Here is a 14,627-nt window from a genome sequence, read left to right as displayed (position 1 = left end):
ACCAGCACTGATCAGATTAATCCTTTATTTTTGTCCATTTATTTTACAGATAATACAACTAAACAACATCCAAAATCAAAAATTGACCCAAAACATATAAACTGAACTGTTTAAATAACTTAAATCCATAATGTTCTAATTCTAAATGTTTAAGTACAGTGCCCTCCTTCACATATTAGCATCTACGCTAACGCTAACGTGCGGCTAACCCCAGCACCTAAAAACCTGTGCCATTCTCCTGTAGATATATTTTAGTCTCCCAGTTCTAACTAAAATCATTCAAAACTAACAAAATATAAGATTTAAATTCCACATGAGTTGGCAGTACCAGTGGAGGGCGCTGTAGAGGCGACACTCTGCTTCTCTGTCGTATTATATCACATTTAAACTAAAACGTCTGGATACTAAAATGACGATGCATGTTCGTTTGACAGACTCGAAGGCTGAAGATGTTTACAAAAACCCCACGTTTTCAAAATCGCTGATGCATTTTTTGGACGAGCTGCCCCCCCCCCCCCCGTGAAAATCCCATGTTGTTTCTTTAGTCCTTCGAATGTCGTTACCATGTTTTTGTTAATCATTATCTGGTATGGGGCTATGTGTTTTGATTGATTTCTAGACATTTCTGTGCTACTTAAACCCATTCTGAAAGAGGACATACAAAAGACTGACGAGAACCGTAAATATTTGAATAATACCTGATTTTTTTTTTTTTTTTTTGTCGGCCATTTTGAATTTTTTTTCCACCCGTACACTGTAAAAAATAATATCTTGGTTTGTTATTTATATATTTACTCAAGTGAAGCTGGTCAACACTGATTCAACATGTTAAAGAACCAGCAAAACACCTTTTAAAACGTATAGAACATATTTTACTAATTTTTTTTACATTATAGCCAAATGTATAAACCAAAAATGAACCAAACTAAAAAAACATAAACATCACATATTCAACGTTTAAAAAGAAATATACAAAAACTAGACAAAACGACTCAAACCCGGACGAATATTTTAAATTAATGGCGCTTTTGTCTGGATGTAAAGTAAAAGTATTTTGCCATTTGAGGTGCTCTATTTAAATAAATGAACAAAGGGCTCTGAAAACTCCCAATCGCTCGTGATCGACGCTGCTACTTTAACCCCACACTGTCAAACACAGGACGTCTGGGTTTGAGTCGGTTTTGTTAGTAGATTTATTGACCTAAAATGTGTGAAGTTGTAGAAATAATTTGTTTAAAAATTACGAATCAGGAAAAATATAAAGAATTATATATGTAGAATTTATATCTATGTGATAAATGCAAAATAGCCATGTTTGTGCTAAACCTAGCGCTGCGCATCCTCAAATCCTCAAAATGTCTATCTCACTGTCTGGTATATTAAGAAAAAATATAAAATTGAATCAGCTTTATTTAAAAATTGAAGTAACGACAGCTCAAATAGTGAATTCAGAGGTTTTAAATGGTCCAGATGTTGCTTTTTACAGTGTATGTCCTGGTTTTGTCCTCCGCTCCATCCTCTCATCCATCCCTGCGGTAAAGGAGCGAAGCTAGAGTTTTATTTTTATTTTTCCGCATGTATAATTTTTGTTCCTCCAAGAAATTCCCTCTCTTCCCATTGTCCCATTTTAGGAATTTTGATTTGGAATTGTCCCATAGTTTTTATTTAATGTGGAAAAGAACACAGAAATAAATTATTTGATTTTTTTTAATGCTGTAACTCGTGTGGTCGCTGTTTTTGTTGGTAACGTCTCGGAGTGGAGAAAGGGAAGGGTTTGTTTATTCAAGTTTTATCTGCAGAGACATTTCAAAACTCTGCCATGGAGAACGAACACTCGGACCAGAGCACGAGTGTGTAAAGAGCGTGACGTCACCACAGCATTCAGCGCCAAATGAAGCTAATCGAGGCTGGAGCAGGAATAGTGGCTAATTTGGAATTCCGACCGTGAGTATCATAGCAACCAACGAACCAATCAGGAGCGAGGCTGTTGAAGGTAACGCCATTTCCCGCCCGCACCCCTGGTTTAGCAGGGAGCGGGCGCTTAGCAACGCTGTCAATCAAACCTGTTGCTAACGTTAGCAGTAGCAACTTTGGGGAAAGAAGTCGTCTGATTTGTCTGTTATTAATGTTCATGTCTTGATTTACAGACACAATAGTGAAATAAAAACCCCAGGATCATGTAGAGGGTTAATACGAACATTTAAGACCAAAATGAGTCGCAAGCAGCAGAGACAGAGAGAGGACACAAAACAAAAAATAAAGTAAAAAAACAAAACAAAAAAACCCCTCAAAATAACTAAAGAAGAAAGAAAGAAAATAAACAAAAAAACACCCCAAAACAACCAAAATAAATAAAGTCAAAATAACAAAAAAAATAAAAATAATAAATGAACCCCAGGATCATGTAGAGGGTTAATATGAACATTTAAGACCAAAATGACGAGTCTGAAGCAGCAGAGACAGAGAGAGGACACAGTTTTTACGTAGAAAGTGAATTGGAGCCAGAGTCGATGTAGCCGGAAGTGCGCACATGATCACTTTCTATCTGTAACTTGGCGGCTGTTGAAGATGATGCCCTTTTTCCCGCTGGTTTAGCAGGGATCAGGCGCTTAACAACGTTGTCAATCAAACTATTTGTAACGCGGCGGCTAGCAGGTTAGCTATGTCCATTTATATATGTAATCTGACCAGAACTGAAGAAGCGGCTTCACTCTTAGAACGATTTGTCCAGTTGACAGATGTAAACTTCATCTTTTGCTATTTATACAAACAGTTTATGTTTCAGGCTCCAGGGTCTCATTTATAAAACTTTAAATCATAACTAAAAGTAGCCTGACAAATCCAGACTGAAACCTCTGTGTATCTTTTAAACAGATGGATCTCAGTCTGGTCCCCACTCTCTCCGTCATGTCTCGAGCCAGAACCAAACGTAATCATCCAATCAGATTTGCTTATTTCCTTGATGCACATGAAACGAAGGAGCTCATTGGTCACACTTCATTTATAAACAAAATCACATTTACTTCACGTCAGATTCACCGAGTTTAGTTCTTTGCTCATTAATTCTGCAGAAATCCGGCCTGTTTTTCAGTCTCTTGTGATATTTTTTCCATTTGTTTTGATACAGATGGACCATGCGTGTCTCTGATTGGCCGATCCACCTGTCAATCACGCCCATCTGAACTCGGCGGAGATTCACTCGTGATCAGACGCACATGTTTGTAAAGTTTTGTAGAGCTGTTTATTCTGGATCTCGGGCTCAAACGTTCTTCTGTCTCTAAAAGCTTCAACGCCACGTCACGTTTTCTTTTTCTAGATCACAAACGTCATCTGAAAAATCACAAATATAACAGTTTTGTGTGAATAGACACTTTATAAACGAGACCCCGGGCTGAGGAGGGGTTTGACGTTTCAAAACCACTGATCTGTTTCAGTTTTATTCGCGTTTTCAGTGACGCTCGCACACTTTCGGTTCAGCCCGCACTACACACACTACACACACGCCACACAACATAGAACACTCTGCACACGACACACACGGGGTTGGACAGTTTGTTCACGATCCGGGTCCAGCGTGAGTTCAGTTTTTCAAGTCAAACAAAGATAAAACTGAAAGAAAATGTCAATAATAAAACTGAGACACTTCTGTTCAAAGCCTCTGCAGCGTCGACCGTGAACTTTCACCTATTGACCTCATTTAAAGGAGCAATGTGCAACTTTCCTAGTGGGTTTTTCCACCACCAGCTTGTCTCCATGAGGATGTTCTCGTCTCTATGGAGATTGTTTTGCTTTTCCTGATTTGTTTCACACTATGATATTAACCGTAATCTTGAATTTATTGAATTACAGGTGTTTTCGTTGCTTAAAAAAACAACAACCCGAGTTCGTTCTCTCCACAGATACGACCTGTGACTTGACCAGGTGGCGTCACTGTGTAGATAATCTGTTTAAAGCCACACCGTGCAACATTCCAGGCCTGATAAATCCAGACTAATATCTCTGTGTATTTGTTTGTACAGACTGATATCGTCCTCTGTTGCGTGTCACACCGGCTCAAATGTGACACATGAGGAAACGTTTACTCTGGATCCGAGGAAAAGAACGTTCCAGGCAAAGCAATAACTCCTCCAGACCAGCAGGTGGCGCACACTCCACAGAACGTTACATATCGCACATTTAAACTGGTGCGTTCTTCCATCTTGCATCTTTCCAACTCGTTTACGCTGGACTCAGAAACAAAAGTGAACAGAAAACTTTAGTCAGTGATAGTTTAGATCAAATATTCATCTTATTTTTAAACATTTTTAGACAAATACATAGTGGACACGTTCACTGTATTTACATCGACACCGGTCTGATCATGTGACCGTGATGTCATCGTTTAAAACTGTACAGAACAGAGACGTCAGACACTTTCACGTTAAACTGATCGTGGACAGAGCAGCTCAGAAATCGTCACGTTAATATTCAGAGGAGAGTTGATATATTTACCTCACGGAGTAACTTTGTAGTACTTTTCAGACGCCGTACTTTTACTCTTTTTACAGTCTCGTAGTCAGTTTTGCTCGTTAAACCGCTGCGGGCGAGTCTCCAGATCTGAGCTTTTGTGCTTCTTCAGATATATATATATATTTTTTTTCATTATTGTGTCTGTGTCCGACTTTTCCTTCTACTTTTTTGAAGGAACCGTTTCTTACTCGAGTACAACGTTTGGGTACTTTTCCATCTCTAAACAGATTTCACATCCTGCCATAGTAGAGCTGCACATTATTTTGCAATCGGAATTACAATTATGAGTATTATCACATAGACTGCAGTTATTTAGACATTAAAAAATAAATAAATATGTCTTTTCACTGAAAAAACACAACCTGGCAACCCAACCCCCACAATTAGACTAATACAATTCCTGGGATTCTTGAATTAGATTATCAGTTCAGATTTCAGTATTTTCTCAAATGTTGATGCTCCGGGGTTGTTTACGAAGTGCACTCTGAACAGAAACCTACTTTTTAAAAACATAAATAAATCCCAAATCTAATCCCAATCCCAAAAACTGGCAGGAAAATTTGCTTTAAGATATTTTTTCCCCCACATCTGTGCAGCCCTTAGTCCCACTGCCACTGTCCCGTCTCCAGTCCACAGCTCCAGGTCCGACACGGGGACGGTCCAGACTGACCCCCCCCCCCTCTGTGGATGTGGTCTCCAGGTCTGCTCGGCTCCACCTTAAAAACACGGCGCCACCTTAAAAACTCGGCTCCATTTAAAAGCTCGGTTCCACCTTAAAAGCTCGGTTCCGCCTTAAAAACCCGGATCTGGCTCAGAACTCGTCTTCGGAGCTGTCCGCCAGCAGCATGGCCTGGTCCTGTCCGCTCACACCCGGCTCACGAGGCTGCTGCAGACAAAGAACAAAAAAACATTTATATAAACAGTCTGTGGTCAGGACGGATCAGGACGAGGACAGACGTGATTCTCCTTGATTGATGAGCCTCTGGTTTGAGTTTTTTTCCTCCAAACCCAATGAACTACAATCAGTGATGAGTGGAGTTCAGACTTTTTCCTTATATGTCCTTTCTACTCACAGAAGTAGAGCTGTTTGCAGAAATACATCAGAAATTATAGCAGTTTTTTTTGTTTTTGTCACTGTTGTTTGGGTCTGGGGTCTGACGTCCAGGTCACAGTCGTGTTTTACCTCCGGTTGTCTGCTCTTCCGTCTCTGGTGTTTGAAGCTGTTGCGTCTCTTGCGGTGTATCGTCCTGATGCTGTAGAGGGCGCCCACGAGCAGCAGAGCGCCTGAGATCCCGATTCCAACAGGAGCGAGCATCCCGGACACATAACCAGCCTGAAACAAGATAAGTATCTATAAATATATATTTACAGCCAATAGAAACAGCACACGGGTGAAGGAGAGAGTTTATATAGGAACATATAGAGAATAGAGAGATTAAAAAGAGGGGATAGATAGAAAAGAGAGAAATTTAAAAGGAGCACTGTGTACATTTCCTGGTGGAGGGTCTGGCACCTGCTGCACTCTATGGCACACACGGGCAAACTATGGCCCGGGGGCCACACATGGCCCTTTAAGCTTATTAATCCGGCCCACCGAAAGTGACCAAATTATATTAAAAAAAAGGTAAGGGTAAACCTTGTTCAAAGTTTTTCTGCTGTGTAATAAATTATCAATTTTATTAATGCATTTGGAAAACAATTTGTACAATAAGCCTTGTATATTCATGTATATTCATGCTTTGCTACATGTTACAGGCCAAATGTACAGGTCTAAAATTTGACAGAGGGGCTGGGCCAGGAGATGTATGTGTATATATATATATATATATAAGTATATATATAAGTATACAGTTACTTTTCTAAAATCAGACGACTGCATGGCAGGGCTTGATTACAAAAGGCTTCAAACTGCACAGAATCAGTGAGAAATATATAAACCCAGCTCTTGTGGTGATTTTTACTTCTCTAATTTGTGATTTGAAATGCGGAACAAGCAGAGAAACAAATTTAATCTTTTAATCTGTTTTTTTGTATTTTAAATAAAACCACCTGCAACTGAATAAATATAAAGTGCAAAGCCATACTGTGGAATATTCCTGGCAAAGCAAAAGGAGACAATGATTTTGAAAACCTGGTCTGGCCTAGTCTCGGGACAACAGAGGGACATGAGCGTCTTGGATATGTCACATTTACAGTGTAATGACAGGTTGTGGCAGCAGGGGGCAGTGTTACCTTCTCTCTGATCAGCTCTACCCAGCTCCTCACTGCAGAACAAGAACACGACATTAATCACACTCATCATGGTTGTGTTTGTGTTTTTCGTTTTGTCGTACTCACTGAGGCCCTGGTTGCGTTGGACCCACACGGGGGGAGGAGGGATGAGGCTGTAGGGGGGAGGTGTGGAGGCGTCCGGGGCTTCGCTCAGCTCCTCCTCGCTCTCCTCCACTGACTCCTCTGAGTTCTCCTCGTCTTCATCTCGATCCTCTGTTCATAAATAAAACACGTTCTTAATAAAGGCCAAAGCACAAGAGAGGAATCGACGTGACATGTTGGTTTGATCGAAGTATCAGAGTAAAAATGAAAGGTGAGTTCTTGGTGGTGGGAGGGGCTGATGGGGCAGACTGGCCGCCACAGTTAAACCAGTCTGCCCCAGGTCAGCTGTGGCTACAATACCACCGAGTCTGGAACGAATGACTGTAGTGCAGAGCTTTGAAAAATCAGATACTAAACAATATTACAACTAGTATTGAATCTAGACTCGTTTTTCACAGGTATCGATACTAAACGAGTCCCACTGACAGAAATGAGTCTTTCCTGAATCTGTTTATACTGATGTGTCTGTGTCACAAGAATAAGACACAGAGACTAGTACAAACACACACACACATATATATACACACATACATATATATACACACATACACGGGAATACAACACAAAGTACTACATTTAATAGGCTACAGAAATAGTCATGTAGTAGAAGTAGTAGTAGTAGCAGCAGAAGTGGTAGTAGTGGTGGTAGTAGTAATAGTGGTAGTACTAGTTGCAGCAGGAGTCGTAGTGGTAGTAGAAGTAGTAGCAGTAGTAGTAGTTGTAGTAACAGTAATAGTAGCAGTATGTCTGATGGATCACACAGATATAAGACACATGGGAATAGAAAACAGTCCAACAATCTAAAGCTAAAAATCACATTTTATTGTCTAAACAAAGAATGTTTTTTATTATTGTGGTATCAGAATCGGTATCGAGTATCGGGTCTATTCCTTAGTATCAAAATCACATTTGATATTTTGCTGTATTATAGTAGTAATTCATCTAAATCCATAATTACACTGAAATAATTTCCTACCATCAGACTCCATCTCGTCAAACCCGGGTCTGGATTTGGGGAGATGATGATGATGATGCTGATGCTGCGTTGTCATGGCAGCCGTCGTCATGGTCACCGTCGTCGTGGGATGCTGCGGGGACGGGAGGGAGGGGCGGGCGCTTTGTGAGTTCTCCTCTACGCCTGACGTCCTGACGGCACCTGTTCAAAACATCAGACATGGATCACAGGAGGAGCGTTTGTGGTTAATGTGGGTGGAGGAGGAGGTGGAGGCGGAGGAGGTGGAGTTGGGGGTGGAGGCAGAGGAGGTGGAGGAGTTGGGGTGGAGGTGGAGTTGGGGATGGAGGAGGTGGAGTTGAGGTTGGAGGCGGAGGAGGTGGAGTTGGGGGTGGAGGAGGTGGAGTTGAGGTTGGAGGCGGAGGAGGTGGAGTTGGGGGTGGAGGAGGTGGAGTTGGGGGTGGAGGCGGTGGAGTTGAGGTTGGAGGCGGAGGAGGTGGAGTTGGGGGTGGAGGAGGTGGAGTTGGGGGTGGAGGCGGTGGAGTTGATGTTGGAGGCGGAGGAGGTGGAGTTGGGGGTGGAGGAGGTGGAGTTGAGGTTGGAGGAGGTGGAGTTGGGGGTGGAGGCGGTGGAGTTGGGGGTGGAGGAGGTGGAGGAGGTGGAGTGTGTCGAGTGTGTGTCTTAGTCGTGTGCTCCTCACCCCACGTCTGATCCTCTCCAGCCTCAGACTCCTCCCCTTGAGCTGCATCGGACAATCTGATTGGCTCTTCCAGCTCAGTGCCAGACGTCTGTCCCGGCGATGTCCAGTCGGGGAGCAGCGGAGGCGGGGCTTCGCTGTCTGTCTCCACAGTGGCAGAGCTGGGCCTGGGCTGGTCAGAGAGCGCCCCCTCTGGTGAGACGTCTTCCAGCGGTTCAAAGATCAGAGGCAAAGACTCGGACGACATAGTGCTCTCTGTGGCATCGTCCTGGGACAGGGGGCCCATCGTGTCTGCTGGAGGTACAAGAAGACCTGGTTTAGTCCTGGTTTAGTTCTGGTTTAGACCTGGTTTAGTCCTAGTTTAGACCTGGTTTAGACGTGGTTTAGTCCTGGTTTAGTTCTGGTTTAGTCCTGGTTTAGTCCTGGTTTAGTTCTGGTTTAGTTCTGGTTTAGTCCTGGTTTAGTCCTGGTTTAGTTCTGCTTTAGTCCTGGTTTAGTCCTGGTTTAGTCCTGGTTTAGTCCTGGTTTAGTCCTGGTTTAGTTCTGGTTTAGTCCTGCTTTAGTCCTGGTTTAGTCCTGGTTTAGTCCTGGTTCAGTCCTGGTTCAGTCCTGGTTTAGTCCTGCTTTAGTCCTGCTTTAGTCCTGCTTTAGTCCTGGTTTAGTCCTGGTTTAGTCCTGGTTTAGTCCTGGTTTAGTCCTGGTTTAGTCCTGGTTTAGTCCTGCTTTAGTCCTGGTTTAGTCCTGGTTTAGTCCTGGTTCAGTCCTGGTTCAGTCCTGGTTTAGTCCTGCTTTAGTCCTGCTTTAGTCCTGCTTTAGTCCTGGTTTAGTCCTGGTTTAGTCCTGGTTTAGTCCTGGTTTAGTTCTGGTTTAGTCCTGCTTTAGTCCTAGTTTAGTCCTGGTTAAGACCCAGTTTTTTGCCCTGTTTTTTACTCATAATTAAAACGTCAGTTTCTTTAATCGTCGGCTGCAGAGACTGAGCCGTTTACAAACTCACAGATGTTTTATGTTTTCATTTTAATTTATCCACCAACCCAAAGGTCAAATGCCGGACTCATAATCAGACGCTCACATTGACCAAAGTGAAGTGTGTGAGTGATGGTGGAGGTCAAAGGTCAGAGGTCAAAGGTCAGAGGTCGGCCTGTCGCAATAACTTGTGTAAACGTTTATATCGCTGTAATTAAAATAGACGATAAATGAGAATATTGAAACTCATTTGTGCCACTGAGACAAAACCCAACAACAGATTTAAACCACAAAACTATTCTTAATCTGCAATATTGTTAAAATGTTTGCATTTGTAATGAGCCATGTAACTTAGCCTTTTACAGCTTAAATCTTATAATAAAAAAATAACCAAACATTTCCCAAAGAAACTGTGCACACGATGAATACTGACCCCAAAAATATAGTTCCATTTTTCATAAACTTAATGATGAGGGGCTGATGGCACATATTAGCAGCCTCACATTCACCAGTCTGCCCAGGGCTGCTGTGGCTGTGGTAGTATAAAGTTTACCACCGTGAAAAATAAACCATCTTTCACTGTTCCAAAAGAAAAAAACTCCTCATAAATCAAATCTATTTCTCCCCGACACAGTATCTGCAGACGCTTTCACTTCACTGCTGTGTCGCTCAGTATTCCCAGGCTTCATTATTTGCAGCAGAGGGAGTCCTGGTTTCATTCCTATTCCTCACAGTTTTTCCCAGAGCGGAGCCGGAGCTGCGGTCCCGCCGTCTCCCGGCAGCCAACAGAAATAGAAAGTAATTAGACTGTGACCGCTCACACTGTGTTCAAAGTGGAGCGAGGAGAAAACCATTTACCCAAACCCCAAAAAAAACAGTCTTTGATACTCAACCTGACGGACTGGTGTCATATACAGTTTAGGACCACTAGGGGCGCCAGTGAGGAGGTGTGAGCGACTGCAGGGAAGCTCTTAAGGACCTTCTTTTCTCCTGTTCTTGTTTATTTATTAATGTGTAACTTTTCCTGGGTGTGATTCCCAGATGCCGGAAGGTGCCACGTTCATCTGGAAATGTCCCGCCATCGTCCCGCTCAGGAAAGAGGCGGGTCCTTTGTCCCAGAGGTGAATGTGCTTTGGTCCAAAATGTACAGATCAACCACAGAAGGTGTAAAGAAGTGAGTGTGACGCCCCCCACAGTGTTCAGCTCCAAATGAAGCTAATTGGGGCTAGAGCAGGTACAGCGGCTAACTTAGAGCAGAGTTCCATATTTGGAGTTCTGACCACGAGTATCATAGCAACAAAAGAGCCAATCCTGGATGAAGATGTTGACGGTAATGCTCCTTCCTGCCCACATGTCTGGTTTAGCGGGAGCGGGCGCTTAGCAATGCTGTCAATCATGCCTGTTGCTAACGCTAGCTGGAGCGACCTCGGGGAAAGAAGGCGCCTGATTTGTCTGTTATTAATGTTCATGTCTTGATTTACAGACACAATAGTGAAATAAAAACCCCAGGATCATGTAGAGGGTTAATACGAACATTTAAGACCAAAATGAGTCTGAACTGGAGCCGGAAGCGCGCCCATGACCACTTCCTGTTTGTAACGCGGTGGCTAGCAGGTTAGCTATGTCCATTTACGTTTACAGTCTACGACATCGACCCACGAACAAAAGCAGAAGACCTTGTGGAGCTGCTGCTGAAGCTGAAGAGTGTGTCATTATCCACAGTGAAACGAGGACTGTACGACACAAAGAAGCCGTTACTCCAAAAGAAACGTAAAAAACACAGATTACACTTTTGCAAATGCACCGGGACAAAGAGCTTCATTTTTGGAGACGTGTCCTGTGGTCGGACGGAACTAAAACTGAACAGTTACGTTTGGAGGAAAAAGAAGATTAAGCCCCTTCTTCTGTTCTGTTCACTTCAAAAACAAACATTTATGAGTTAAATCTGTAACTGGTGCTGGGTCCTTCATTTGCCTGTCACCATGGAGACGTTATTGCTTTGAAATGTTCCGCAGTATCACACTAAACTAATCTTCGAATGTCTTTGCCTCCTTTGGTTGCCCTGCGCTGCATTTAAGGAGCGAAGGAGCTCATTGGTCACCCATCATTTTGAATAAAACCATGATTTCTCTCACCTCAAATGAACTTTCATTTGAAATCCATGATGTTTTTGAGTCGTTGTGATATTTTTTTTTCCTTTCTTTCTTCTTTTTTCCTTGTACAAGTGAAATTGGAGACTTTGATGACACAATCGCCCATTTAATAATCTGTCAACAAACAGGGCACCCATGAAAACGAGAGTCTAAATGCCCTCATTGAATTAAAGAAGCAGCCATATTTGTTTTGACACAGACAGACTATGCGTGTCCCTGATTGGCTAATCCACCTGTCAATCAAGACCATCTGAACTCAGAAAGATTCCCCAGTGACCAGACCATTATATAAATGGACATAGCTAACCTGCTAGCCGCCGCGTTCCAAACAGGAAATGATCATGTGTGCACTTCCTGCTCCATCGACTCTGGCTCCAATTCACTTTCTATTGAAAATCTGTCTCCTCTCTCTGTCTCTGCTGCTGTCAGACTCATTTTGGTCTTAAATGTTCATATTAACCCTCTACATGATCCTGGGGTTAATTTTTTTGAGTTATGTTGAGTTTATTTCATTTTAAAAAAAAATACATTTATTTTTTTGTTATTATTATTTTTTTTTTTTTTTGTTATTTTAAGGTTTTATTTTAGTTATTTTTATTATGTATTTTTCTTAGTTATTTTGAGGTGTTTTTTTAACTTTATTTTCTTTATTTTTTAGTTATTTAAGGTGTATTTGTTTGTTTTCTTTTTTTTAAATTATTTTTTATTTATTTTATTTTATTTTTTTAGTTGTGTTTTTTTTTTTTTTTTAATCTGTCCCCTCTCTCTCTGTACCTGCGTCTGTCAGACTCTGGTCTTAAATGTTCGTATTAACCCTCTACATGATCCTGGGGTTTTTATTTCACTATTGTGTCTGTAAATCAAGACATGAACATTAATAAGAAACAAAATGGTTGCCTTCTTGCCTCGAGGTCACTCCAGCTAGCGTTAGCAACAGGTTTGAAGACGGGTGTAGTCCTATTGTCGATACCAAACAGTGACATAATTCCTCACTCACCTCCGCTGGGTCTCGCGGCCTCCGTCCACAGACTGTCCGCTCCGTCCTCTTTGGGCAGGGGTCCTATGGCGGGCAACATGACGGGGTCTTGCATCGTCGTCATGGTCGCTCCTTCGGTCGACATTTGGGGGCTGATGAACTGTTTCGGGACTTCTTCACTGTCCAAAGGTGAGAGCCAAGTTTCCGAAGAGTCCTCCTCGCCGATGTTTTCACTTTCCGTCGCTAATGTAGAGGCTAAGCTAACATCCTCCCCGTACGCAGCCTGTGTGTTTTGGACTTGTCTTGTTATTTTCAGTTCTTTTTTCTTGTTCCATCTTCCATTTTCAGCGTGGGGCGCAATTTCTGCCCCGTCTGGTCCAGTGTGCTCTGCAAAAAACAAATTAATTAAAATGACTGAATACAGAATCTTGGTTTCAGTGGTATCTCTATGGTTCTCATCTCTGTGGATCATTCTGTTATAATTTACACATTTTAAATCACAATATTCATCTAAAAACACTGAATAAAAGAAACAAATCCACTGACTTCCGTGTTAGAAAACTGTGGTGTCCGATAGGAGCTGACGTCGCCGTAAACGTCATCACAACAAAGCGCCTCATGCTGTAGCGCCCCCTATGGACAGATGCACTTCCTTCTCCAGTTTTATTTTCTTAATCATTGATACTCGTAGGATTCGGCAGCGTCGCGTCGTCATTTTGGTACAAATGAAAAATAAATGTGCTGCTCTAGTGCGACGTGCATCTGTCCACATGGGGCGCCGACAGCTCCACGCCTCTTTGTTGCGACGACGTTTACGGCGACGTCAGCTCCACTGGACACCGCGGTTTTCTAACGCAGAAGTGAGCGGATTTGTTTCTTTTATTCAGTGGTTTTAGATGAATATTGCGATTTAAAATGTGTAAATTATAACAGAATGATCCACAGAGATGAGAACCATAGAGACACAAGCACAAGAACAGGACCAAACCCAGTTCTACTTCAGAAATGAACCGGGATCCCACCAGGACCAACGAAACTGACCTAGTCCTGTGTCTATATTTAGCGAGGATGCAGCAGTCGTCGCTAGATCACTGTCTTGCGTGGGGGTGAGGCCGGAGAGGTAGACCGGAGTTGCACCGACACACAGGAAGGGGGCGCTGACGAGGAGGAGGCGGAGGAGTAACCGGGCAGTCTCCATCTCTGCCTCTCACAGCAAACTGCAGCAAAAACAAAGCACGAGATATAAGATAAACACAGATTTAAGAGAGTCTCCAACGCGTCGCTCTCCATCTCTTTCCATGTCGCTAAGGGATTTCTGAATTATACGTATTGTGCTCAAATGCAGGTAATTAAACGCCGATTATCGCTGTAAATGTGTCTTTTTGATGCCTGATAATAAATGGAAAGTGGTTTATGTTTTATAGACGTGTGCGCCTCTTATATTTGCTCGATTTCACTAAAATAACACTAAAATAAGTAATTCTCTGGCGTATTTGTTTTGTAAAAGCAGCTCACCGGAGAAAAAAAAAGCTGGATCTCGCTGCATTACAATCTAGAACTAGTCATCTTGATTTAAAGCTGCATTATGAAACATTTCCAGTGCAGCTCCAGCCACCTGCTCGTCTCCATGGTGATGTTTTTGCGTTGCCTGTTGTAGACTAATACGTATCAGCCCGGTCCAAGCTGCAGGTGAGATCTGCGGAGAGGCGACCCTGCTGGAAGTAACAGTTTTTCGGTGTTTGTGAAATGTACGCGTGTAGGTTTAATGCCAGACTGTGGAACATTCCAGGAAGAGCATTAACATCTCCCTATAGGCGATCTCTGTCTCTTACACGTTACACTTTTAGGAAATGATTTTAAAATGATGCTTATTGTATTTATTTTTGGTTTAAGTGAAATGTGTCGCATAAATTGAACCGCGGAACTTCTGGTTAAAGGGCGACTCATGGGTGTCTCCTCTGAGCTGTATTTCTAGTTTATTATTTCAATACGGACAAAAATAAT

The 14,627-nt window shown here is 42.4% G+C and overlaps 1 protein-coding gene across 4 annotated transcripts in view; it reads right to left on the bottom strand.

The window, feature by feature from the left end:
• Positions 1-18: 18 nt before the first annotated feature.
• Positions 19-14,627, bottom strand: part of LOC117393045 (armadillo-like helical domain-containing protein 4) — a 16,516-nt gene continuing 1,907 nt past the window's right edge. For 2 of the 4 annotated variants that reach the window (XM_055232064.1, XM_055232065.1), the window contains exons 2-9: positions 13,665-13,840; positions 12,645-13,010; positions 8,535-8,822; positions 7,859-8,038; positions 6,847-6,993; positions 6,742-6,773; positions 5,693-5,842; positions 521-5,395 (exon numbers count right to left, since the gene is read on the bottom strand). In XM_055232064.1, coding sequence (XP_055088039.1) covers positions 5,321-5,395; positions 5,693-5,842; positions 6,742-6,773; positions 6,847-6,993; positions 7,859-8,038; positions 8,535-8,822; positions 12,645-13,010; positions 13,665-13,821 — 1,395 coding nt within the window. In that variant the 5' untranslated portion in view covers positions 13,822-13,840 and the 3' untranslated portion in view covers positions 521-5,320. Of the gene's footprint in view, positions 5,396-5,692; positions 5,843-6,741; positions 6,774-6,846; positions 6,994-7,858; positions 8,039-8,534; positions 8,826-12,644; positions 13,011-13,664; positions 13,841-14,627 lie in introns of all 4 variants that reach the window. The other 2 variants (XM_055232063.1, XM_033991215.2) reach the window with 2 other exon arrangements.

The sequence above is a fragment of the Periophthalmus magnuspinnatus genome, chromosome 24 (genome assembly GCF_009829125.3).
Source record: "Periophthalmus magnuspinnatus isolate fPerMag1 chromosome 24, fPerMag1.2.pri, whole genome shotgun sequence".
Taxonomy (NCBI): domain Eukaryota; kingdom Metazoa; phylum Chordata; class Actinopteri; order Gobiiformes; family Gobiidae; genus Periophthalmus; species Periophthalmus magnuspinnatus.
Note: the sequence above shows the minus strand (reverse complement) of the source record. Positions and strands in the feature narration are given on the sequence as shown.